Source organism: Acomys minous (genome assembly GCF_964271855.1).
Source record: "Acomys minous genome assembly, chromosome: 12".
NCBI lineage: Eukaryota > Metazoa > Chordata > Mammalia > Rodentia > Muridae > Acomys > Acomys minous.
In genome coordinates, this window is record NC_140493.1 from 23382435 (window position 1) to 23409020 (window position 26586).

Genomic DNA, 26586 nt, shown 5'->3' on the forward strand with positions numbered 1-26586 from the left:
GGGTCCCACCATTAGGAAGGGACTTGTGCCACTGCCCTAAGCACAGGAGCAAGGGCTTTCTTTTTTGTTTTTTGAGACAGGGTTTCTCTATGTTATCTTGGCTGTCCTGGACTTGCTTTGTAGACCAGGCTGGCCTTGAACTCATCACAGCAATCCACCTGCCTCTGCGTCCCAAGTGCTGGGATTAAGGGTATGCATCACCACACGAAGCAGGAACAAGGGCTTTCGAGGATAATAACAGAGAAGGGCTTGGGGTCTCAATCCAGGATGTGGGTGCTGGGTCTGCCATTCACCGAAGGCCATCATCTCTTACAAACCTTCGCCTGAGTCTCTGCATATAAGAGAATAGTAACTCAGGAGGCAGAGGCAGGCGGATACTGTGAGTTCGAGGCCAGTCTGGTCTACAAAGTGAGTCCAGGACAGCCAAGGCTACACAGAGAAACCCTGTCTCGAAAAACCAAAAAATAAATAAATAAATAAATAAATAGAGAATAGTAATATAGGAAGACTTTCCAGAATGACACCCCAGACACAAAGGCTTCCCTTGTATTTCATTGGTGGAACTGCCTGTCATTCATGCCATCCTTGAACCAATCATGAGGAAGGGTATAAACAGACACTGCTACACTCTATGAGGTCCCTATGGGCTGGGTCTTCCCAAAAACACACAAGTGACATTCACAGGGCAATTCCTCCCACTGATGGCTGTGCATGCAATGCCCTTCTTGAATCTTTCATTTGGGAAAAGTGACCTTGAAGCTGCTCTGAAACCAGCAGAAGGCCAAGCTGGTGTCTGCTGTGGGATCTCAATCTCCCGGGACCTGACCCAATGTGGATTCCATATCTTGGAAAAGTGATGGTGTGTACAGCCTGCCACTGTTCCCACTCCTACCTCTGTCCTAGGCTGAAGAATCTCAGCCCAGTGCAGGGAATGATAGACCAGAAAACACCCATTTTCTGGAGAGGCAGACTGAGGCTCAGGGGAAGGTGTTACAGTGAGGGGGTGGGGCAGTCTCAGCACTCGCCCTCTCCGCAGCTCCTCAGCTTCTCGGATGATGAGCTGGTGAGCGAGTCAGAGAGGAGGCCTGGGGATTTGCCAGGGAACCAGGTCAGAGTGCGATCTGTGATTGCTGTCAGGGGAGACACTGGGCTCCCCTTTAAACCACTCACACATCCAAGTCCCGGCCCGGGGGATGAGCTAGACTCAGCTTCACCCTCAGAAGCCCACAGACCTTGCTTCAGAAGCCACTTTAAGAACAGGGTTGCCACTTGCCCAGCCATCCACAAAGCCAGAGTTGCTGGAAGGTTTTATTAAGTTAGGTTGACTAGGATGACTCATGGGACAGGGGACAAGTGTCTTCATGGGTGGCACTAGTTAGTGGTCCACGGCCAGTGCCCCTCAGAGTGGAGCTGTAGGGACAGCTCCCCGCTCTGTCCGCTGGTCCCCCTGTCCAGAGGCCAGGGCAGGAAGCAGTTAGTGGAGGTAGGGCAGGAAGAGAGGGCTGCTCCCTGCCTTTTTCCTCTGGTCAACTCACCCTGGCCCTGCTTTGGGCCTTTGTGAGATGCCCAGGGTAGGAAGGAGGTCTAAGCAGGGGATCAGAGAGGGACAGGAGCCAGTGCTAGAGGCACACGCCACCAAGAATTGCCTTTTTAAAAAGTTTAAAGTGTTTTAGAAAAAAAAAGGCAAAAAAAAATCTATATAAAAATCTCTTCACATATAAAATCCTGAAGAAGGTGCAAGGTAAGACCCAGTGCGAGGAACGAGCTCAGATCCGCAGTGTGTGTCTGTGCATGTGTGTGTGCGCGTACATGTATGTGCATGTGTGCATGTCTGTGTGTGTGTATATGTGTGTGTATCTGTGTATGTGTCAAGTGTGAGTGCACATGTGATCCAGGATGGGGAGAAAGCTTGGCTTCTGACTTCTGTCAGAGAAGAGCGGTGGCTGGTCCGCTGGGGCTGGAGGGTCCTCGGCTGAGCGGAACCGCAGGGACCTGGAAGGCAAGAGTGAACACTGAGCACTGGCAAGGCCTGGCCTCAGGCTTTGGCCTGCCAGTGTGGGCCAAGTGCAATCGAGCCTGCCAGAGGCTGCTGGCCCTGAGGCTGGGCCAGAGCTGTTCTGGGCTGCTCACACGGCCTGGGGTGGCTTGCCCCACGTGCTTTAGCCTTGTCAGAAAGAGGAGGTAGAAATGTCATGTCATGCCACGCCATATCATATGTCATATGATATCATATCATAACATATCATATGTCATATTATATCATATCATAACATATTATAACATATATATCATATCATATCATAACATATCATATCATAACATATCATATATCATAACATATCATGTCATAACATATCATGTCATAACATATATAACATATCATATCATATGTCATATCATATCATATATCATAACATATCATATTCTATCATATCATAACATATCACATATCACTTCAAGTCCTCTAGAGGAAGGGCTTCTATAGTCAGTGTTGGCTGCAGCATGAAGCTTGGGGCAGGAGAAGACGGAATGCAAAGTCTGGCATGTGCCAGGCATCACCACCAGCCTGTGGAGAGGCAGACTACTGGGGTGGTGGCCATGACAGTGGCGATGATGCAGGGCTGTGGCGTCCTGACCCAGCACTGTGTCATCATCTCAGGACACACACGCATAGGCTGACATTGCAGACTTGGGACTGTCTTATGGCCATAACAACCCTTTGTAGCTAGTACGACAATGCCACTTACAGACAGAGAAATAAGCCAGGGAAAGGCTATGGTGACCCAGCAAGCTGCACGTAAATGGCCATGACGTCGCGATGCAGGGTCCCCACCTACCTCTACTCAGCCAAGCTGTTCCTCACGGCCTCCTTCTCCTGCAGGGCGGCCATGGCCAGGCGCAGGTGCTCCTTCAGCTGCTCGATCTCACGCTCCGACCGCGTCTTGATGTGGTTCAGCTCCACATACACGTCCTGGTACTTTCCCGTGAAGCGCTTGTCCTAGGGTCACAGAGGAGGCACTGAGGCCCAAGCCCAGCACACCCGCTCCCTGCTGATGGCACGGAAGGCCAGGTGACCCCAGTGTGGGGGATTTCACTGGCCTTCCTTGTCCCGTTAGAGGTGTGGCAGCTAGGGTCTGAGGAGGTGAAACCTTTGCTATGGGCACAATGAAGGGCAGGATGAGCTTCTGGAGGGCGTGGCCTGGGGCTCTGGCCTTTCACTAGGCTCTCTCTGCCTAGTCTCAAGGGCAGCCCAGGGCTGTGCTGGTTCACACTCTCAGAGCCACATTTCCACAGCTCAATGAAGGCAGGAAGAAGCCAAGGGCAGGCCCGACAGGCTGTACACAAGTGGGTGGGCTTCCCAATTCCTAGCAACCCTTGGAGTCAACCCACAGCCAGGCTGGGATGGTGTTGTGTCCTGGTAGGTGCTCAATGACAATAAAGTCAAGTGACCTTGAATGACTGAAAGCAAGTATGGCTTTGGGCGTCACACCCCTCTCTCCTCTCATGCTGTTACCTTGTCTGTAATGAGATAGTGGAGGGACCAAGGACAGGATAAGGCCAATGGCGGCGGGCTAGGGCCCCAGCTGGTGCCACCTACCTTCTGCATCACCTGGAGCTCGTCCCGGAGGCACTGCACCTCCTTCTTCAGGTACTGTAGTTCATTCTCCTTCACTCGCAGTAGTACCTAGGGACACATGGGCCAGGCTGAGCCGGGACCATAGGCCACGGCTACCCAGGCCACAGGCCACGGCTACCCAGGCCACACAGCCCTGTAGCCTGGTGCCTCCCAGACTCGAGTCCCCATGCACAACCCCAACTTGCGCCGAGAGCCCCTGCACCCCACAGTCTAGTGGCCCAGGTCACTGCCTCTGCTTCCTTTCTCCTCACTCTCACCCCCTGCACACCGTGAGTAGTAGGACTCTCCCTCAGCCGCAGTACCAGGCCCAGGTCGAGGGTGTTGACAGGAGGCTGTGTTGTGGCCCTACTGTGAACTGAAGCTATGTGACTGTGGCAGCACTGAACAGTCTGAACTCTGACATGTGGGATACATAAACTCAGCTGGACAGGAAGGCCCGTAAACTTCCAATGGGGATCAACTGCCTGGTTCCAGCCCCGGCTCCCACATCTGTGTGTCCCCATACAGATGGCTGTGTGACCTTTAGGAAGGCCATTAGCTTCTCTGTTTCCCCATCGGTTTAATGCAGACAGTAACAGTGCTTGGCTAGTGGGCTCACTGGAAAATAAGGGAACTTGGGCTGGAGAGATGGCTCAGTGGTTAAGAGCACTGTCTTGCTCTTCCAAAGGTCCTGAGTTCAATTCCCAGCAACCACATGGTGGCTCATAGCCATCTACAATGTAGTCTGATGCCCTCTTCTGGCCTGCAGGTGTACATGCAGATAGAACATTCATACAAATAAATAAACAATTAATTAAAAAAAAAGGAAAATAAAGGAACAGTCAAAGGGCTTAGAACCTTGAGGCATAGAGACAAGACTATTATCAGTGGTTCTCAATCTGTGGGTCACGGCCCCTTTGGGGAGTCCAATACCTTTTCAAAGGATTGCCTAAGACCATTCTGCCTATCAGATATTTACATTATGATTCATAGCAGTAGCAAGATTACAGCTATAAAGTAGCAACAGAAGTAACATTACAGTTGGAGATCATCACAACAAGAGGAACTGTATTAAAAGGTCACAGAATTAGGAAGGTTGAGAACTGCTGTCTTATATTTTTGCTAATAAATGAAGCAAAAAGATGAGTGATCCTGGAATCCCTCATTCTTTCTCTGTTTTTTGTTTTTATTTGTTTTTCAAATAAACAAATTTGAAAACAGGGTTTCTCTGTGTAGCCTTGGCTGTTCTGGACTCACTTTGTAGACCAGGCTGGCTCAAACTCACAGAGTGCTGGGATTACAGGCGTGCACCACCTCACCTAGCTCACTCACACTTTCTACTTTCAACTTCTCCCATAAGCAGAGTGCTAGCCAGCTCCACCCACTTATTTGTTTGTTTGAGACAGAGCTTCTCTATGTAGCCCTGGCTGTCCTGGAACTTGCCATATTGACCACACACAGAGATCCGGCTGCCTCTGCCACTGGAGTCCTGGGGTTACAGATGTGCGTGCCACGCCCAGCAAGCTAGCTGTTTTATATATAGGTTACTAGGATTCACAGAGGCAGAGTGACTGAACATGGCACACAGCAGGTAGTTGACGGGGCTGGATCAAAGGCTAGAAGGCTCACCCTGGAAGGAGTTTTGAGTGACACTTGCAGGTGACACCCAGCCTTCTAGGGAGCTGCCACACAGGTCCTAGCTAGAGCCAAGCACAGGGAGGAGGGGGAGGGGAGGGCGCTTACCTCCAGCTCACAGGAGCTCCTCTCATTGCTGCGCCCACAGCTGTTGCCTGTGCCCTGAGAGGCGATAAAGCGGCGCAGACGGTCGATCTCCTCGGACAGGTGGGAGTGCAGCTCCTGAGAGGATAGAACGGTCAGGGTGGGGACACCAGGCCCATCGCCCCTACTCACAGCTCGCCGGGGACCAGGCTACCTGGTTGTGGCGCAGCAGCTCCTGGCCCTCCTGCTGGCAGCGCCTCAGGGTGTGCTCTCGCTCTTCTGCCTGCTTTGTCAGGGCGCCGATCTCCAGGCACTTCTGCGAATACCTCTCAGACAGCACCTGCAGCTCCTGTTTCAGGGCCTCCATGTCCAACCTAGCCAGCACGGGACAGGACAGAGATGGACCATAAGGGATCTCTTGGCCTGGAGTCACATGTCAACATCGCTGGTTCTAGATACTTTATGGTTCTGAACTTGGCCCATAGTGGCTGTGGGCTGCTAACACTCTCTGGGCTACACATCCCAGAGCCCACAGAGAGGGTGAGCTCGGGGCTCAGCACCCAGAACTGTACTGGGGCAGGGAGACTCCTGGTGGTCAAGAGCAACACTACACCCCAGCTCTGGGAGACACTGAAGGGGCACAGCCAGAGGACAGGGCGTCCTGTTGCCAAAGTCCTCTGCAAAGCCCCAGTGACATCCAATGAAGCGAGTGCTGCTCCTGGCTCGGAGGCGGACCCACCCCAGACCCCAGACCCTGCTGCCATCTCACTGGTGCTGCTTCCGAAGGCCATCTGGGCCCTGCTGGAGACTCCGTGTCTTGCTCAGCTCCCGGCTCAGCTCTTCTTGATACGCCTTCTTCATGGCTTCAATGGCTACGAGCAGGACAGACAGGCAGAAGACAAGATGGAAGGGGACAGCACAATGCCACTTGTTACTGGTGCAGACAGGGCGGTGGTGCACAAAGAGCTCTGTCAAAGCTGTGTCCTGAACCCCGTGTGTGAGCTGGTTAACCTCTGAGTCCTCACGAGGTAATCCCGTGTGGTGCTCTCCCGGGGTGATGTGTCAGCGTCTGACCTGGATATCTCCTACTAGTGGTTTCTGGCCAGCCTCATGCAATTCCTTGCACCATCTCTGCGGTGCCTGGAGGGCCATCCACCTGCCCTATGGTCCAGAGCGCAAGCTCGGCAGTCCCTACAAACATGTGCGATGCCTTATGGGTGACTAGGTGCCTCTGCCTCAGGACCCTTTCTGGAAGTGCTTAACCACAGCCTCCCCTCTCTGAGGGGTGACTACAATAAGGCCTGACACAGAGAATAAGGCCCAACCAAACGAGCTCCTGCTGGCTGTTTGTAACGGTGAGCTCCCAAGAACCCAGGATTTTTCCCACAGTGCACTGGGCAGTATAAGGATTATGTAAGCCTCCAGCCTTAGATGCATGCAAATTCCAAAATGCAACATTGGGTTACTCTCATTCCTTCTGGGTGCAGTCCCTCAGATTCAGGGACACAAGGCTGTTGGTGGTCTGTTACTCAGTACGGTGTCCCTTCTACCAGGTTTGAGCTCACTGTAGAAGCTTTGGTGGGGATCACTTGGTGACACTTGAATCCTGCTGGGAATGTAACTCTAGGTAGCCTGCCCTGTGGGCCTATCCCAAAATGTGGACACAGTCCAAGCCTTGGCAGGACCACGTGGACTTGAGCACAGGGAACACAGGGCCAGTATGAGCAGGATGCAAGCTCCAGGTCACATGACCTCATTCATGACTCTGCAAAGCCAGAGGGGCTGCCCAGGATGTGCCAGGCATACAAGGAAGGGGTGAGATGGACAGAGGAAGGAGAAGAAGTTGTTTATCCCAGGTGTTTCCTGTTTTGGGCTTGGGAAAAGAGAGGCAGTTCGGAGCCCAGCTTTGCAATCAGAGTGTCTGCTCTAAGCTCAGAGACCAGCTCTGTCATTTCCAAGCTATGGCATCAGGGACGAGTCACTAACTTCCCTGAGGTCCAGCTTCCTCACTCCCTGGATACCATGAACACTCAGGGTGCTCTCCTGAGGGATTTGTGGGGCATAGAGAGGTGGCACACACTGCCAGGCTAGAGCAAGGCTCACATCACCCCTTGAGCATCCTAGGTTCTGACCCAAGGACCTAGGCAGGTAACATTCTACCGGAACAGACTGTGCTGCTGATCAGTCTCTCCCCTGGCATGGAGGTAGAATGTGGCTTGAGGCACCTCCAATATCTCCAGAGCTCAAGGAAGGGAAGCCACAACCCATGGGGGGAATGAGGTCTTTTATTGCCTCTCCTTCCCCTTTTCAAACTGGACCACGAATTGCTTCTGGGGCTTCTAAACACCTACTGACTATTCTCCCAAGTCCTTACTTAAGGGGTTTCCCAACTCAATGTGGAGGCACGCGGCCTACCCACAGCACATCCTTGGTCCTTACCCGAGGCTGTGGCTGCTGTCTCCTCTGCCAGTAGCCACTCCTTCTCCTGTTGCAGCCGCTGCAGCTCTCGCTCATGGTGCCTCTGTAGCTGCTCCATCACCTGCTGGTGTGAGGACTCCATCTCTGCCAGGCTGCGTTCACAAGCTTCCTGTGGGCCAGAGGCCAGGGAGGTCATGAGGCCGCCCTCACTGCCCTGGCTACAAGCCTGAGTCCCAGCCTGCCCAGAGCCGGGCTCCTTACCGTGCCCTGAGATGCTGCACCATGACTCCATACCAGTTCCCTCTGCCACCCAACTCTCCTCATCCACAAACTTCACCCACCCCTCTTCTGCCTCAGATCTTGCAGTGACTCCCCACTTGCAGGATAGAGTCTGGCTCCCCCGGGGCCCACCTCTGCCTGGCCCGGCACTGCAAAGCAACCTCATAGTTATAAAACCAGCTCTTGGGATGCTGAAATGGCAGTTCAATTTCCAGGGCCGACATAAGAATGGAAGGCGAGAACTGACTCCACAAAGCTGTCTTCTGATTTCCACATGCATGCTGTGGCGTGCATGTGCCCACACCCCCATCTCAATCATAACAATTTAGGAAGCAACGCTATTCCTCTGCCTGCAGTGGGAATGGACGCTCTCCAGCCTGAGTAACTCACTTTCCCCATGGCCCATCTTAAATGCCTTCACTAGCTCTGCCTCTGGGGGAGCCTCTCCCCTGCCTCCCAAGGTCCTGTTTCTTCAGGAACATAATAGCCTGGTGACAAGGTACACCTGACCCAGCTTAGGCCTGGGGTGCAGGCCAGGGTAAGTCACATGGCAGGGGCTTAGTAAATAAGCTAGAACAGTTGGTGGCATACAAGTGTTTTTGTAGGTAAGATGGAAAGTAGTTGGACCTGTAATGTCTACTGCTCGAGTGCCCACTGTGGCTGAATGTGTACAGGCAGTTTGGTGTCATCACCATCTTTATTTTTATTTATTATCATTATTATTATATTTATTTTTTGGTTTTTCAAGGCAGTGTTTCTCTGTGTAGCCTTGGCTATCCTAGAACTCACTCTGTAGACCACATTGGCCTCAAACTCAAAGAGATCCGCCTGCCTCTGCCGCCCCGAGTGCTGGGATTAGAGGCGTGCGCCACCACCTCCCAACCATCATCATCTTTTGAGACACACTACATAGCCAGGCTGGCCTTGAACTCACAACGTTCCTGCCTCAGTCTCCTGAGTGCTTGGGATTACAGGCATCATTGCATATTTATAAGCCTAGCCCTTGCCTGGGCAGGCCCACTCCTAGGAACATCCCACAGGAAGTTACCTATGTACAAAGACTAAGGACAAACAAAGCTGGGGATGTGAAAAGTGAAAGTGACCTAACTGCTCACCAGAGGACCTCTGAGTCAGCGACGGGGTCTAAATCTGTAAAGGACAATAGGCAGCTGTTGGAGGACACAGATGCCACGTGGACTGCTGTGGAATGAAAGCTGACTCTTGACAATACTCATGGGGCAAAACAGGCTGCTGCCTGCCCTAGTCCAGGTATGCAAGAACACAGAAAATACTGGAAGGATATTGTGGCAGGCAAATAACAGCCCTCCGAAGATATCCATATATGACCTGGGACCGTCTCGCGTCTAAGGAACTAAGGCTTCTAACCAGCTGCCCTTAGAAGAGATGCGACCAGGAAGGAAGGGACAGTGACAGTGAGTGAAAAGCTTTGAAATGAAGGAAGGGAACGTTAGCTGGGAAGCCAGGCAAAGCAAGGATATGCATCCCACAGTCCCACCTGCAGCCTGCCAAAGGAGTGTGGTCCAGCCCACACGGCCCCCTTAGCCTGGCAAGTCTGTACCATTGAGTCAACTGTCAGTGGTCATTTGTCCCCTTGGCCACGGGAAGCTGATCCATACAATGCGATGGTGGGTAGAGGTACGCACAGGGCTGGGGGCAAAGACCAGGAGCTCGTTTCTTTTTGCATTGTTTTTAAGGGTGGGGTGTGTGCATGCCACAGAGCACTCATGGAGGTCAAAGGTTCTCTCTACCATGGGGGTTCCTGGGATGGAACTCAGGTCACCAGGCTTGGAGTCATCTCAAGGGCCCTCATGGGCTCATTTCTAACCTTTTAATTTAGATGAATTTTGCAGTGGAACCCCAGAGCCTTGAGAATTCTAGGTGAGTGCTCTACCACTGAACTATAGCCCTAGCCCATTGTTTGCTTTTGTTTTTATTTTTTAAAGACAAGGTCTTGATCTAAGACCTTAGCCCCTCGCTGAGGCTGGCCTTAAATGTAAGTGAACGGGTCAGGTGTGGTGGGGCCTTTAATCCTAGCTCTCAGGAGGCAAGGCAGGTAGATGTCCTTGAGTTCTAGGAGAGCCAGAGCTACATAGAGAGCCTGTCTAAAAAACAAACAAAACAAAAACCAACCAACCAAAAAACAAACAAACCAACAATAAAAAAAAAAATTAACTGCTGGTCAGGCACCCACCTTTAATCCCAGTACTCGGGAAGCAGAGGCAGGAGGATCTCTCCAAGTTTGAGGCCAGCCTGGTCTACATAGTGAGTTGAGGATGGCCAGGACTATAAGAGAAACCTTGTCTCAAGAAAAAAAAAACAAAACAAATAAAACCCCAAAACACCTGGGGCTGGAGAGATGGTTGAGAACACTGGTTGTTTTTCCAAAGGTCCTGAGTTCAATTCCCAGCAACCACATGGTGGCTCACAATCATCTATAATGAGATCTGGTACTTTCATCTGGCATGCAGGCATACATGCAGGCAAAACACTATAAATAATTATAAACCTTGTTGTTTTGTTTTTTGAGACAGGGTTTCTCTGTGTAGACTTGGCTGTCCTGGACTCGCTTTGTACACCAGATCTGCCTGACTTTGCCTCCTGAGTGCTGGGATTAAAGGCGTGTGCCACCACATCTGGCTTAAATAATTGTAAGTCTTAAAAAAAACAAAACCAAAAACTTCTGCCTTCCATATCAGCATGCACAGCTGAGTACACTCATGCACATATATGTGCATACCACATACATAAAAACAAAGAGAAAGAAAGAAAGAAAGAAAGAAAGAAAGAAAGAAAGAAAGGTTTCAGGGCAGTAGAAGGGGAGGGAAGAAACCAAGACACAGAAGGAACATGAAGGGATACAGTTCCTGCCCCTCAAGCCCTCCACCTCCACCTGCAGCTACTCCCGGGAACATAGTAGGCTTGTGTTGGGGAGGGGCTGGATCCAGATGTTCTGGGTGTGTATGTGGGGGACCACCTGTCCTGTTGGCCTTTGCTCCTGTCCTCTGTCTGTCCTCTCATAGACCTAGCTGCCTAGGTCTGTGATGATGAGCTGACCGTACTCCACCATGCTTCTCCTGTGAGCCTTAGCCTCCATCAGAGAGGCCTCCCAAGGCCCTGCTGTGAGGCTCTCTGGGCAGAAGGGCTACCAGGCACGGTACTTCAAATTTGAGGAGAGCTTGGTAACAAAGGCGGGTGGGGTGGGCCAGTCAGGTGCCAACCGTAACCTACCTTTCTCAGTGCCCAAGATGTCCTGATACTGGCCATCTCTCTGCCATGCCGTCGAGGTAGAAGAAGTGTGGGTAGCCCATTGCCTTAGCTAGCTAGAGCGCCCTTCTCTACTTGAGGGCTGCAGCAGGCCCGATGCTGACGTCCCCACTCCCTGTACAGCTGTTCTGCAGTGGTGAGCCTCCTAGCCCTGCAAAGGGGCACCCGCTCAGCCTGAGAGGACAGGCTGGGGGATGGCTTCCCAGCATCACCTCAATGATCAGCTGAGTTTCCAGCCACCTCCTCCTGTGCCTGAGAGGGACTTGTGACGTAAGAGGCTCCTCTTCTCTCTGATGCCTGCTGTCCCAGCCATCACTGTTTCCCGAGCACGTCCATCTCACCCCTTACCACCCCTGTCCCACCTGCCCTGACCTGTCCCAGCTTACTAAGATGGACCGCTGGCAGCTTTGGAAGTGCCCAAGTGGGACTGAAGAGGACCAGAATGCAAGGGCTCCAGGTCTGCCTAGAGTTCAAAGGTCACACTACATTTCTGGGCCTCAGTTTTCTCATGCTTACAAGCCACTGGAGTGCTTTTAAACTTCCAGTTGAGTAAAACAAGCTTTTTCGTAAATGAAACCTAAAGCTGGTTCTAATAGCAAAGTGAACATACACAGATGCTCTGGTCCCAGCAAATAAACCCTCCCGGAGAGGAGCTCTGTGGTCCATTCAGTGACCCCAGCCTACTATATTAGCCCAGCCTGCATGGCAGGCCCCACCCATGGCAGGTACCTGACGGTACTTCCACCCTCCCTTAGACCAGGTAACCCCAGGATAGCCTCCTCACCAGTCCCCCCAACTTTTGTCCCTGCAGCTGACCTCCCCAACCACAACTCAGCAGTAGCCAGGCTCTGCTAGTGTGGCAGCCCAGTCCCAGGATCACAAGGGCTCACCTGCCCTCCCAGGCCCCAGTCTCCCTTCAGACTTGCCCATCTGTTCCTAGCCAGCCTTGTCCTATGTTCTCAAGCTCGGGCCGTGTCCCCTCCTTATGCACTGAACTCCAAGATCTCCTTGTGTGACACTGGACGTCCTAACAGACACTGGGGGTCTCTGATTCTTCACCTTGTTGGCTTGTCCTTGGAGAATCCACTGTAGGCACCAGTTGGCCGCCTACCTTCAGCCATAACAATGGCCCCGCCCACTCACGACTAGGAGCTGCTCAGTGTGTGACCCTTAGGGCACTTCCTTATTTTCTTCTTCTTCTTCTTCTTTTTTTTTTTTTTTTTTTTTTGGTTTTGGTTTTGGTTTTTCGAGACAGGGTTTCTCTGTATCACCTTGGCTGTCCTGGACTCACTTTGTAGACCAGGCTGGCCTCGATCTGCCTGCTTCTGCCTCCCCAGTGCTTGAATTAAAGGCATACGCCACCATGCCTGGCTGTCAACCTCCTTCCATCCCAGCATCCTTTTCTCCTCTTGGCATTGGTATGTATAGTAGAGACTATAGACATATGACGTCAGATTATTCAGAATAATTCTGTTACTCTGCTATTGAGCAGAACTATTTTTAAAAAATTAAATACATATAATGAATTACACTAAAAAAAATAAAGGGGGTTGTGAAGGCTGGCATTAATCATCAACTAGACAGGCTGTGGAATCACCTAGGCAACCAGCTTCCAAACATACCTGTGAGGGTCAATTTATGGTGGCCTCTGGCCATGCCTGTGAGGAACTGTCTCCAATAATTTAACTGAGGTGGAGAGACCACCATAGAGAGAGAGGCACCATTGTAGCTGGGGTCCTAGACTGCCCAGAGCAGAGAAATCAGCTGAACACAAGCATCCATCTCTATTTCTCAGCTGTGGACGGGATGTGGCAGCTGCCTCAGATTCCTGCTGCCATGACTTCCTCTTATGCTGGACCCTGAGCCCAAACAAGCCCTTTCTCCCTTAGGTGGCTTTCGTCGGGTATTTTCTCATAGCAACAAAAAGTAACGGATACAGAAAACATCACGGCTGATACTTGAAATGTGTGCGCTTTGCTACTACAGTGCGTTTATACTGTTTGTGCACCCCAGCCTTGCATATGGCTACTGCGCCCGGACAGCAGAAACCCTACATAGAATGGAGCGCTGACCCACCACAGGGGGAGGCTCACACCATGGAACCTGCTCAGTGTCACATACTGGGACACAGTTTACTGTTTTTGACATGGTCTGGAAGTAAGCAAGTGATGAGAAAATGCTAGGAATGCAGCTTGAGCCTCTCACTGTGTCATGTCTAGAATTACATTTACACAGAACAAAAAAGGTGAACTTTCCTCACTAGAATACTCTCAGCCTCAAACAGAAAACGGTCGTTCAGCTCAGCAGAGAACTTGCTTAAAACACTGATCTGGAGAAGTTCTGATGTCTTTTCATCTTACTATTTAGCATAAAAATATCAACCAACACCCATTGTGAGGACTGTCCGAGTTTGTTAATCAGCTGTGGCCACAAGAATATGGAGAAAGCATTAAAGCAGTCTGAGAAAAATCCATTTCTATATGGAATTCACAATAAAAAGGATTGTATACTTTATTTGTACATTATATACTAGACAACCTTTTGTAATTTATAATAAATATATGCACACACACACATCTTTTTCTGGTGAGCTGGTTATCCGGTTGCGAAAACCAAAATCATTCCCACACATAGACAACTGTCCCCAGGGGACAAAGTCACTTCCCAGAGAGGGACAAGGTTGCCCTAGAGGGAGAAAGTCATCCCCCTTGTTGAGAACTGCTGTCCCGGGCAAACTCCTGAGGGTAAACTGGAGGCTCCCAAGTCCCGCAGACCTCCTTGGTAGGCAAAGGAAGCCTCTCCCTGGATTTAGAGAGTGACTCCCAGGACCACTGGTTCCCCACTTCCCCACAGTGATCCAAGGAAGAGGGCCAAGTGCAGAGTGTCACACGGGGACTCACACACAGGCTCTGCAGTCAGCTGGACCCATTTTCAAATCCCACCTCTGACACCTGCAGGCTGGGGAACCTCGGGCAGGTCACATACCCTCTCAGAGCTCAGTGGCCTTGTCTGTAAAATGGGCACAGTGATCATGCCCACCAGCTGTGGGGAAATTAAATGACATGATGTGTAGCAAATGCCTGGCACGATTCTCACACACAGAAGGGGGGGGCGTTCCCCAAACATAGCTGTTCTCTGACAACACAGCAATCAGAACCCTGCCCCCACCCCACACAGCAGTTCCTAAGCTTTACCTGTGAGATGTAGCCTGGAGGGACTCGGCTGTCCTCCTGGGGTCTGGGGGCATTCTGAGGAGCTTCCCCTCGGAGACGCCATGCCTCCAGCTGGGCACGGAGAGACTGAACCTAGCACACAGGAAGACCAGGTCAGTGGGTGCCCTGAAATGGGGAAGGGAGGTAGTGGGAGGCAGGGAGGAGCCTACATCTCCACATGCTACAAGCCCAGCACCCAGCATGGGGGTGCTGAGGAACAGCTCCGGTTTGGAGGCCTAGTGAGAGGTACAGAGAAAAGGCCTTTGTGGCTGGGTTCAGGATGGCTAGGTCAATGACCCGGGTGAGCTTTGGTTCTGAGATGAGAGGACAAGGTGGGGAACAGCACGCTCTATCACCCCGTGAAGATAATGGGGTGACATCACTGCACCTCACTTCCAGTGTATGAAAAATGCAGTGGGACCTAAGATGAAATGACGAGGAGGGTTAACATGGCTCAGGATGTCAAGTCACATGGAAATCAAATAGCCTTTTGGTCACCTCTCCTCTTGTCTCTTCCCTGTGGTTAAGAACAGAACAAAGACAAAGCCACACAAAACAAAGGCAACTCTAAGAGTCAGTGCCCTGTGAGGAGCCTGAGGTGCCAGTTGTAAGGTACTCATCACTGTCCCTGTGAGGAGCCTGAGGTGCCAGATGTAAGGTATTCATCGCTGTCCCTGTGAGGAGCCTGAGGTGCCAGATGTAAGGTATTCATCGCTGTCCCTGTGAGGAGCCTGAGGTGCCAGATGTAAGGTATTCATCGCTGTCCCTGTGAGGAGCCTGAGGTGCCAGTTGTAAGGTACTCATCGCTGTCCCTGTGAGGAGCCTGAGGTGCCAGTTGTAAGGTACTCATCGCTGTCTGCCCACAATGCCAATGTCAGGCCAGAAATACTGATACAGACTGTGGGAGGGGTATGTGGTGGGCAGAGAGGCTTACCTCCTTCTCCAGGGCCTCATGGCTGTCATTTGAGGGGCCACGACGTTCACTGTGGCCTTGGTTGAGCAGGGCAGTGAGTGGCACTCGCTTGTTCTCCCTCACGGGCAACTTTTCCAATTCCTGCCACTTCTTTTCAATCTCCTCACTGAGCCGGCTCTGCTGGTCATCAGTTAGAGGGGCACCCAGGCCCCTTCGAGGACCATCACCACTGGGTGTCTCTGGGGTCCTGCTGTCCGTGGACTCGAACCACTTCCGTCTTTCCTCAGAGCGTTGCGCCAGATCCCTCTCCAGATCCTCCTGTTTGGTTGGGCGATCAGGAGTGGAGCGGGACACAGTGCGCATGCGCTGCGGGGAGCTTGGTGTTAACGGAGAGAGCTCCACGTAGTCCACTGACTGCCGTGGTCCATCCACCTTTCGAGGACCACTGCGGCCGATAACCTCAGAGACTGTCCGCTGCTCCCCTATCTTCAGGGAGCCCTTCTGGGTACCATAGCCATGTGGCGTGTTTTCCTTATTGCATTCTGAGAGCCTAGGACATCAGCAGAGCCACGTCAGTCAAGAGGGCGGGATCTTTGCCCACGCAGTCTCATAGGAGCACTTCCAGAGGGGCCAGGCTCCAGGCCAGGGGCTGGACTTGGACCCCAGTGGGCAAGCCATCCTGCCTAGAGCTTGAGAACTCACACCTCATTATTATCAGACCCTGGGAAGACCCTAGCAGTTATCACCTGCCCGCAGATTCCCTCTTGTAGCCCAGTTATTGTATCTAGAACAACAGACAGCAATGCCTCACATGGCATGGATGTGGAGGCTCAGTGCACAAAGCAGACAGAGGGCCCTTTGCAAATGCTGATGCACGTGTTATTAAAGGCATAAAACAAAACGCACAAAGAACTGAAGAGATGGCTCAGTAGTTAAGAGCACTGGCTACTCTTACAGAAGACCTAGGTTCGGTTCCCAGCACTCACATGGCAGTTCACAACCCAGGAGATCTGTCACCTACTTATGACAGCCATGGGCACTGAATGCACTTGGTGCACATTCATATACAGCAAAACACACACACACACACACACACACACACACACACACAGACATAAAACAAAGTAAAGTTATTAAAAATGCATAAGGCCAGGCCCTGGGTTTAAGAGCTCACAGCTGATGAGGGGACACACCGACACCTGAGTGAACAGAGCACAGGTTGTTGAGACACTGAACTGCACTGGCAGCTCAGCTGCAGTCATATCACGCGACCACATTCAGGGGTGAGGAGTGTGTAGGAGCCACTCCCTCTAAAGGACCTTCTCAGCAGTGCCCTCTGACCTTATGGCCACGCTTGCCAAGCTGTGCACCAGGCCTGCACTGCACACTGTTGGGCCAACCTGGCAGACCACTGAAGCCTGCATACTAAACAGCAGCCCACCAGCACAGTTCTGCAGAACTCACCAAGCGCCCTGGACACATGCCGACATAGGTGCAGACACCATAGCCAACAAGAAAGGCAGGACTCCGCAATGCAGATAGGAAAGCCTCTGGCCTCTAGCTGAACAGCCAGGATTTAGTCAGGCTTGGGGACTCGCACTAGCCTCCCTTCAAAGCCACACCTTGTTCCTTCTGCTCAGCAGCTGCAAACCTCAGCTCTGCATGCACTGCTACCCGGTAACAAACAGCCACCTTGCCCTCTATCTGGCAGCTAAAGGGAGCCAGCTTTGCCTCTCGAGCCTCCTCTCTAAATCACCAGCACCAGCTGTTAGAATGCAGGGGACACAGTGTGACAGCAGGTCAAACCCTAGGCTCTCAACAGATCTCCGAATGGCCAAGGACACGTGTTACTCTCCGCATTTTGTTGCTACACAGAATCCCATTCAAGGACACAACATCCTTGCTCCCTCAAGGGCCCCCAGTCCAGCCAACCACATACTTGGTGACATCTGGGCCTGAAGTTGGACGCACAGTCTTCCTGAGAGCCTCGATCCAGTTCCGCCGTATGCCGGAGGTCATGGCCGACAAGGTATAAACAGCATCCTTGGTCTGCAAGGGCACCCTGCATGTAGCTTGCCACATGGCCAGCCCTGAGTCCCCTCCCCTTGTGGAGGTGGTCCTTCCTTCCCAGGAGGGTATATAAGGTGGGAGTGGGCAGAGGGTGTGAAAGCCTGTGGAAAGGGCCTCCCTCCAGGTCTCCCCAGATACGCTAAGCACGGCATCACAAGTGCTGACTGGCAGAGGATGGAGGGTCTGAGGGTAAATGAGTGAGTGGGTCAGCGCAACGCCTGCCCAGGGCCTCGGGTTACACCCTCCACCTCCTAGATCGACAAGCAGCCTCACGTGGATCTGGAAGCCGTAGTTGCGCTGGACGGCATACTCTGTGACGTCGGTGCAGGAGCGCAGGTCAATTTCCCCATCCAGCTCGTCTGCCTGGAGCGAGAGGATTCACCATGGGCCCCACTCCAAGGACCCCCGACCCTGGATCCCAGCCCACCCGGGCAGCTCACCTCCTCGGCGGTGGAGTCTCTGTAATATTTGAGGCTTGAATCCGTCAGCACAAACCAATGCTTTTTCCACTGTGAAGGAGGAGACAGTAAGGGCAGGGCAGGGGGAAGGGAGGACCCTGTGTGTGCTTGTCCCATCCTTACAATTGAGGGCTGTGAAGGAGTCACAGCTCAGAAAGGCAGATCTGAAGCCAAGCAGACAATGACTATGACATGAACTGGCCCCTCCTCGGTAACTAGGCCTTCTGTGGTCCCAGTGCACAGCCTTTCTTTGGCTTGTTGGCACCCCATGCTACTGATTTTGTAAGGTTTTGGGGTTTTTTTTTTGGGTTTTTTTTTTGAGACAGGGTCACAAGAATATAGCTCAGGCAGTGAAGCCAGGGTGACCGGGCTGTGTGTGGGTGGTACTCAGGCTGCAGTGTGCGTGTGGCTCTGTGGAGTGGGTTCCCTTCCTTTCACCTTGACCCTTCATAGATTCCAGGAATCAACTCCGATCACTAGGCTTCCCATGGCAAGTGCTTTACCACCTCACGTGTCTTGCTGGCCCGACCTGAACTTCTGATCAACCAGGCTTCACCTCCTGGGCACTAGAATTACAGGCACGTGCGCCATCATGCCTGGGGTACGTGATGCTGGGGTCAAGCCTTGCTTGGAAGGCAACCATTCTATTAACTGAGGTAGCCTCAACCCATTCCAGGGCAGATGAGGGGCGGGGCAGGGCTTTGTGAGGTGAAATGCCTAGCAAGTCAGTGACTAAGTGGGGCCAGACCGCTGCAAGTCTTTTTCCACATGCCCGTTGGATTGACACGGGGTCAAGGACAAAGAGCTCTCAGACAGAAGGACCAGAAAGAGGCCTGGGGCCGGCAACCGAGTGCTGCTTCCCGTCTGTGCTGTGGGCCAGTTACGCACATGTTCCAGTGTGAGCATGTGTTGGCTAACCCTCACATCTGGGACTCCGCAGTTTGAGTGTCCCCACAGCACCTCTCTCAGGCCCGCAAGCCATGTGGGAAAGGGATGGGCCGATGAGCCTGACGTCCCACGCTGAACCTCATCCTCCCTCTGGGCTCTGGCCACTTTATTGGGATGCTGGTGGGGATCAGCCCAATGCCAGGATCAGTGTCTCCCACTTTGGTCCTCCTGGGGTTCCCCCCACACCACTAACCCTGTCTAGGCTGTTTCTTGGTTTTGTTTTTTAATCATGATATGATTTCAAGCATTTGAGGGTGACACTTTCTGCTTTTTTGTTTGTTTGTTTCTTTGCTTTTTGAGACAGGGTTTCTCTGTGTATCCTTGGCTGTCCTGGACTCGCTTTGTAGACCAGGCTGGCCTCAAACTCACAGAGATATGCCTGCCTCTGCCTCCTGAGAGCTGGGAATAAAGGTGTGTGCCATCACCACCCAGCTCTGCCTTTCTATTTCTTTTCACGCTATCTCCCCCAAAAAACAGGGTTTAGAGCCAAAACTCCAGAATACAAGTGTCACCTTGCTGTGTGCCCTATGGTTAAGTGTCGCCACTTCCCTGATCTTCAGCGTTCTGACTCTGCAGTGGGGGGGGGCCCTTCATATGTCTCTCAAGGCTGTGGCACAGGATCTTGGGGACAGCTCAAAGACGTCAACCACTTAGAACAACCTTGCTCTTGGAGTGGATTAAGATGCTACTTGTGACCTCAACTGTCTCTGCAAAGTGAGGTGGGTTCTGTGGAAAATGGCTACTCTGCCACTATTGTGACAGAGGCTTGATGGAGAGCCGTGGGCCCGAGGTACCAGGTTCTAGGCCTGGGCTGCCCAACGCATCACTCAGCCTGAAAGAGATCTCACTCATGTGGACCTGACTCCCATCTGTATACAAGGGGCTGGGCTGGCTGCACTCCCAAGGCCCTTCCAGTTTGGACATTCCAAAACCCTATGAAAGAGCATGAGTAACGGCCAGTTCTGGGTGGGGCCCACAATCCCTCTGCCCTCCAGGGACCTTGGATAGGGAGGCCAGGAAGGGGTCACTGGCGGGGCGCCAGGCCTTGTGTGAGCCTGGAGAGCAGCCACTTAGGGACGGCGAGCAGGCAGCAGGGACAGAAGGCTGCTGGCTGTGGGGGGAAGGGGGGGTGTGATTAAAGCGCGTGGGCAGGAAACACAATGCGATTCCCCTTGGCTCTGGGCCCTGCCTGGCATGCGGGCCGCATGCAGATCTGAGCCTCAGGCGCCTGCAGGCAGAGTAGACAGAGAACCAGCTTAGCTGCTCCTAGCCTTCAGCCTGCCTGGCAGCCGAAAGAGCAGAGCTAGTGGACCGCACCGCCTCACATATTTCTAAGGACAGACACATTAGACTAGATAGATGTTGGGGTGATGAGATAGAGGCTTCTGGCTGCTCAACACAGAGGCCTCTGTGACTCTGTGCTTTCACCCATCACACGCGTGTCACAGACCTGGTGATTGAGGCTGCCATTCCACCAACTAGTCTGGCCTATGTTCTGTGCCCCACTCTGTACCCCAGTGACTGGAAACAGGTACAGCTCAGGCTTCTGTGACGCCTTCGCCCCTGACCCTCAGATTCCCAGCCGGCGATGTCATGAGGAAGGCGAGCTGGGGTTGAGATCTGGAGTGCGTGTGGCGTGGAGGCTCCACCCTGTGACTTATGTGTTAATGTGTGATGAGGAAGCTGACAGCCAGCAACCTGTCCCTCCTGAGTCCTCACTGAGCCAGGCCTCCTGGACCCTGGACCAGAAATTCAACTCCTTTACGGTTTACACCTGCCAGCCCTCACCTTGGACCACATGCCTACCCTCAGAGTTTTTCCACAGAAGGCCTGCATCAGCCCAGGCCAACCTCTCCCCTCCGGCGCAGCCTCCTACCTCTCCAGGCTCATCCAAGATGGACATCCATCCCTTCTTGAAGTTGAGCAGATCAGGCTATAGGCAGACAAGAAGGCGAGCGGTCAGTAAGAAAGCCAACCGGCTGCTGGGAGGGAACGTGACAGTCATCTTGCCCTAATCCTGCGACACTGAGGTCCTGGGAGACCAACGAAGAGGGCAAAAACCCCAGAGAACTTTCCCCCAAACTAAGCAGGACCAAGCAGGCTCCCAGCTACTGAGACAGCCTTGGACCTTTCCCCCAACATCTTCTGAGAAGAGAGCCAAGAGGTTGGGCTGAGTGGCTAAAACACCTCCCCGCTCCCCCAGATGTCCAAGCACCCTAGCCCACACCCAAGATGGGGACCGAGACTAAAGGAGCTGCAAATGCAGTCCTAGGGAGCCCTGAGAAACAGCCTAGCAAGCCCCAAGTCCTCTTCAACAAGATCCAGGTGGACCACGCAGAACACAACCCAATGCTCCGTCCTGGCTGCCACTCCTGCCCTCTCCGCATCTCCTAGAGAATGCGGAAAGACTGAACCAGGCCCAGGCTGAGGTCAGATATTCGAGGACCTCTTTGGACAGGCTATGGCACTTCGGTCCTGGCAAGCCCTACCTGGCAGGTCCTACCCCGGGAGGCATAGTCCTGACGTCTGGGAGCCCCCAACTGGAGCATGTTCCTGAGGGGGGCTGTAAGCTAGATATCTCTGCCTAGCCTACATGATGCCGCTCATCCTGGCATTTCCCTGACCTGCCCATCTGGAGGGTATCACCCACCAGACCCTCCCTGAGCACTAGGGCCCTCTCTTATCTAGGTCCCTGTCCTTTCGTAGCCTCAGCTCCTGCCCACTAGCAGGGAGGACAACCGGGCGGGCCAAGCTGACTGGCAGGGAGGAGGTGTCCACCTGTTGCCATGGCTCTGAGCCCACCTATCAGAGTCTGCATCAAGGGAGCCTCACCGGGCCAAGGTGTCTGGTTGCCTAAAGGGAGTCAGCAGGACAGCGCAGCAGGGTGGCGGTGGCAGCTGGAAACCAGAGCCACCTGACCCGGCCATCTCTGTGGGCTTGCTCTCCTCTAGAAAACCCCATTTTCCTCTGGTAGAGTCAATGTGCTGAGAGAGTCCCAGGCCAGTAGCCTGAACATCTAGAAAGAACCATTCACCGCCACGGTTGGGGGGTTCTCTCACCCTGCATACCTGTCTGAGGGAGGAGGTAGGCTGTGGTCCAAGCCCAGAAACCCTGAGGCTGTATTCCTCCTGTCTGCTTTCTATTCTGTCAGTCAGTCTCCCATCTGTGACAAGGCAACCCAAGATGACCCCCAGCTAAGACTGAAGACAGTAGCCAGCCATATCTGGCTCCACTTCTCTTCAATATGGACCTCCCATCCCCACAGCCTTAGGACCTGGAAGAGAGGCCTATAACCACAATAGGACTCAGGAGAAAGCTCTGCATAAATATCTTCCACCTCCCTTGCATAAATTCCTGTGCTTTAGCCGGGCAGTGGTGGCGCATGCCTTTAATCCCAGCACTTCGGAGGCAGAGGCCAGTGGATCTCTGTGTGTCCGAGGCCAGCCTGGTTTACAGAGTGAGTTCCAGGGCAGCAAGAGCTGTCAAACAAAACAAAACAAAACAAAAATTCCTCTACTTTGGGGCAGATTCCCCTGACCCCACACTTGACCAAAAAAGCCAAAACTCAGAGCTGGGCCAGAGCGGCAGTATTGGGCTGACCTAAAGGAGAAGGCCTCCAGGCACAGTGACAGACAAGGGACCAAGAGTGCTGTGTGTGGCCCCTCCAGGCCCTGGTTCATATGTGACAAATGACTAGGGATTCTGTCCCAGTCCCAGTCTCCCAAGGGGACAGAATGTACCATAGTCAGAGCAGCCAGGTAACTCCCAAGACTGGAACCAATGGAGGCATGTCAGGTCTGGTGTGACCTAGCGTGGCATTAGTAAAGCAAAGTGTTTAATCCTTCTGGGAGGGGAACCTATGGGCAGGGTTTAAAGATCTGACAAGAACTAGGGAGGTGGTTCAGTAAGTAAAGCCTGTACCACAGAGGCACGTGGACCTGGGTTTGGACCCCTAGCACCCATGTAAAAAGCTGAATTTGCTAGTGCATGCCTATAATCCTAATGAAGAAAGACAGGAGCCCTGGGGCTTGCTATCAGCCAACCGAGCTAAACTGGAAAGCTCCAGATTCAATGACAGATCCTGTCTTAAAAAAAAAAAAAATAAGATAGAGGGCTAGAGAGATGGCTCAGGGGTTAAGAGCACAGACTGTTCTTCCAGAGGACCCAGGTTTGATTCCCAGCATCCACATGGCAGCTCATAACTGTCTGTACCTCTAAGATCTGACATGCATGCAGGCAAAACACCAACACACATAAAATAAACAAATTACTAAAAAAAAAAAAAATGAATAAGATAGAGAGCAACATACCCAAAGTCTAGCTTCCTCCAGAAGGTGTGCACCCACGCACAGGTACGCACAGGTACACACTCACACATGGAACTGAAAAGGCTCTGATAAGCTGCATCCAGAGGGCCACCACCTCCCCAGCATCTCGGGCTCAGCCGCCCATTCTCAACCAGCAAGACCAGCATGAGGAACACCCATAGGCTCTCGTGCCCTCCTCCCCAACCAGTACCACAGGTCATTCCTGCCTGTCACCTCAGCCATAGCTGCAGCCCCTTCTACACATGTACAGCCAAGGGGACCCTTCCAGCAGGTCATCAAATGCCTTAATCTCTCCTGTCTGCCCTGCCCTTTGCCTGTTTACCCCAACTATCCCACCAGACTGTGTTCACAGGTTCCCAACACATGGGGACCAACCCCCAAGTCCCTTACATCTGCTATGTCCTCAGTCTGAAATACTAGGCTTCCTCCTCCGCTGACCAAGCCAAAGTCCCTGCTCATGCGTTCACACCTGCTGTTAACTGCATCTCTGAGGTCTCTTCTCAATCCTTACCCCCATAACACCTGCCTGTTGCCCCCAGCCATCTCCCATAGCCCCCTGCAGTGGCCTCTGTTGCACTAGGACTATCATAAGCACTGTAGTTTTCTCTCCAGGTGGGCTGATCCAGTCTGTACCTCAGCAGCAAGGAAAAAGCCAAAAGGTACTGTCTAAAGGCAACAGGTACTGCGCTAGGGCAAGCCATCAGCTGTGAACAACAGCTGTGGCCCCTGCCCTGGTAGGAGAGCCAAGGAGACAGACAGTAAACAAGCAGCACAAAGTATATAATTTGATGCCCAGCAGCGTCTGCACACTGAGGCTCCTTAACACAGTTTCGCCAGGCTAAGGCAAAATGTGAGAGAGGCTCTGGATTCCAGGTCGGCCTGGATCCGATGGCTCCCTGAAGCTTTCTCTTACCCAGCCCAGCCCTGTACCACTGGCTCAGGACAGAAAGCTCAGCTGAGAGCAGGGTGTGTGTGTGTGTGTGTGTGTGTGTGTGTGTGTGTGTGTGTGTGTGTGTGTGTGTGTGTGTGAGACATGGGATACAGATATGAATAGAGTGTGAAGGATGGGAGGACCTGAAACAGGCTCCAGTGTGAAGGGTTCCCGGGAGGAGTCCCGGGAGCACTAGTAATGGTGATCACAGCGTCTTCCCTGCTCCAAACCACTCATGCTTCTGCACTGCTCCTGGTCTGGTCCCTTCCTGGACCCTTCTCTAAGCTTTCAGCATCCTAGAGATGGCCATTAGCCTTTATCTGCATATCCCTTCCTCCACATTCCATCACCATCTGACAAAGCCATGCCATCAGAGGCCAACTCCCTCAGGAAGCCCCCCTCCCACCAGCAGGGATGCACTCATCCCTCCTCCTGGCAGCCCTCGTTCAGGATGCAGGCACATATGTGGCACTTAGTAGACTCACCCTTGCTTAACACGCGCTTCCTGGGAGTGGCAACTGTGTACATTTCTTATCTCTCCCCAGAAAGCAAACTCAGAGCCTGACCAGGACATAAATTTTGGCCCAGCCAAGGCCAAACTGTGTCACTCAGTTTTCCCAAGTCTACATTGGGGATGGTATCACCAGCCTTAAAAAGATCAATCTGGTACTATGAAAGCTCCCAGTTTAGGATCTGGCAGGCACCCACTGGGCCAGGCAACCACCTCCCCCCAGCCCAGGACACTGATTCAACTCCTCCCCCAACATCCCTCTGCTCCCTAAGAGGGAAGGGGAGGCTGCTGACGCCAGGAAAGGCCAGTAGGGAGGTGGCAGGATGTGCGGAGGCCGAGGAAGTCCAGGCAACAGAGCCAGGTCATCACACACACACACACACACACACACACACACACACACACACACACACACAGAGAGAGATCAGGGGCCCCACAGACCACGCCCCCAGCAGCACAACCCACCCCTCACTAGGCCTACCCTCAGTAGAAGGCAGTCGTGCGCATGTGCACACACACCCAGTTCATCCTCCTCCCAACCCCAGGAGGGCCACTAGGCTCCCAGAGCCAGAGTGTGGGGCACTAGCCAGAAATCAAAAGCAGCCCCACCCCTCCATTTCAGAACTTCACGGCCAGGTGGTCAGACCGACCTGGGAAAAAGGCTGTTTCATCTTTTACACACCAGGGACACTTTACCAACGTCCCTCCTCAAGTCTCAATTCATCCTGCTGCGAAATGGGGAGAACAGTGCTCACAGCTGTGAGATTGGACAGGATGAGCAGGGCACAGCCATTGACTGACAAGTCTTGGTAGACCCACCTCCAAGAGAAACTGAAACCTCTGACCCCGCCCAAGGCCCCAGCGCCCAACGCTGTGAGGACTCAGCTGCCCCAGAGCGGTCTCCCAACCGTGAGGTGGGCGGGGCCGGTCCCCCAACCTCTGGCCAGAGCCCACATGGGCTGGACGTGCATCCCAGTCCAGGTCAGGTCAGCGCGACTCGTCCAAGACCCGGAGCACCTCTTCCCAGGCCCAAGCCAAGAGCCTGGGAGGGCTGGGAGGAACCGGGCTTCCACCAAGAGGGCTGGTGGGCAGGGGAAGGTGTCTCCCGAGTCTGTCAATGACTAGTGCCCAATGACTGGGGCTCGGGCTCCGCGGGGGCAGGGAGGAGGGCAGGGGGCCAAGGGAGCAAGTCTGGACCGAGCTTCCCGGCGTTCCTCTCCCGGCCTGGTCGGGTCCCAGGCGGGGCCACTTACCGTCATGGCGGCGCCCGGGGACGCTGTACGGGACTCTCGGGCCGGGCTCCGCGGCGCACCCAGCCCGCCGCCCCTCTCGGCCGCTGGCCGCCGCAACTCCAGCCCTTCCCTTCCCCGGAGCTGCCCCGGCCCCTTCCATCCGCCCATAAAACTTTTTTTTTTTTCAAACTTCCTGGGAGGACCCGGGAGAACCAATGGGCGGCCTGGAATCCGGGGCAAACAGCGGAGGGGGCAGCGGGAGGACCAATGGGAGAGAGGGCCGGGTCGGGGGCGGGGCCTGTGCGACGGGGCGGGCGGATGGGGCGGCGGGCTGGGCGGGCCGGGCTCTAGCCGACGGCTCTCAGGAAGGAAGGGCCCGCGTGCAGGTGACTCCGCCAGCGAAAGACAGCTCAGGGGCGGGACAGTCGGGTTGCAGGGCTCTGGACAGAGAGCCTGAGTCGTCGTCGTCCTCCCTCCACCCCTGTCCTTCTCTCCCCCTTCTTGCCTCCCCCCGCCATGGCACCTATGCTGCAAGGTTTCATACTCCCCTGAGAAGGGGGGGGGTTACTTGTTTCTATTTTAACACAAGAACTCAGTGGTTCAAAGATGGACCTACTTTGGGAGGTGAGTGTCTGGGAGTGAAAAAGAGAAAGGGGAGAGAATTTT

The 26586-nt window shown here is 53.3% G+C and overlaps 2 protein-coding genes across 3 annotated transcripts in view; one reads left to right on the forward strand and one right to left on the reverse strand.

The window, feature by feature from the left end:
* LGALS2 (galectin 2) overlaps positions 1–26586 on the forward strand; it is a 346473-nt gene that overhangs the window by 176287 nt on the left and 143600 nt on the right. The window lies entirely within an intron of this gene.
* On the reverse strand, positions 1291–26105 carry TRIOBP (TRIO and F-actin binding protein). 2 transcript variants are annotated; one of them, XM_084749259.1, is made up of 14 exons: positions 25942–26103; positions 20795–20851; positions 17953–18021; positions 17786–17875; positions 17382–17491; positions 15464–15992; positions 14512–14622; positions 7775–7922; positions 6105–6207; positions 5550–5709; positions 5360–5473; positions 3599–3685; positions 2838–2998; positions 1291–1992 (listed from the first exon to the last, which is right to left on the reverse strand). In XM_084749259.1, exons 1-13 carry the CDS (start codon positions 26086–26088, stop codon positions 2840–2842), a joined length of 1884 nt encoding a protein of 627 aa, XP_084605385.1. In that variant the 5' UTR covers positions 26089–26103; the 3' UTR covers positions 1291–1992; positions 2838–2839. The 2 variants fall into 2 exon arrangements, with proteins under 2 accessions (XP_084605385.1, XP_084605386.1); XM_084749260.1 differs by lacking the exons at positions 1291–1992; positions 2838–2998; positions 3599–3685; ... (2 more) ...; positions 6105–6207; positions 7775–7922 and adding an exon at positions 12501–14359 and having other exon boundaries at positions 25942–26105.

Bases quoted from the DNA above. Each gene is read 5' to 3' on its own strand.
- TRIOBP (XM_084749259.1), bottom strand. From the start codon at position 26,088: ATGGGCGGATGGAAGGGGCCGGGGCAGCTCCGGGGAAGGGAAGGGCTG. The intron at 14,623-15,463 runs GTAAGCCTCTCT...CCTGTGTGCTAG, and splicing joins ATGAGGCCCTGGAGAAGGAG to GTTCAGTCTCTCCGTGCCCA. The intron at 3,686-5,359 runs GTAAGCGCCCTC...ATGTGTCCCTAG, and splicing joins GGAGCTCCTGTGAGCTGGAG to GTACTACTGCGAGTGAAGGA.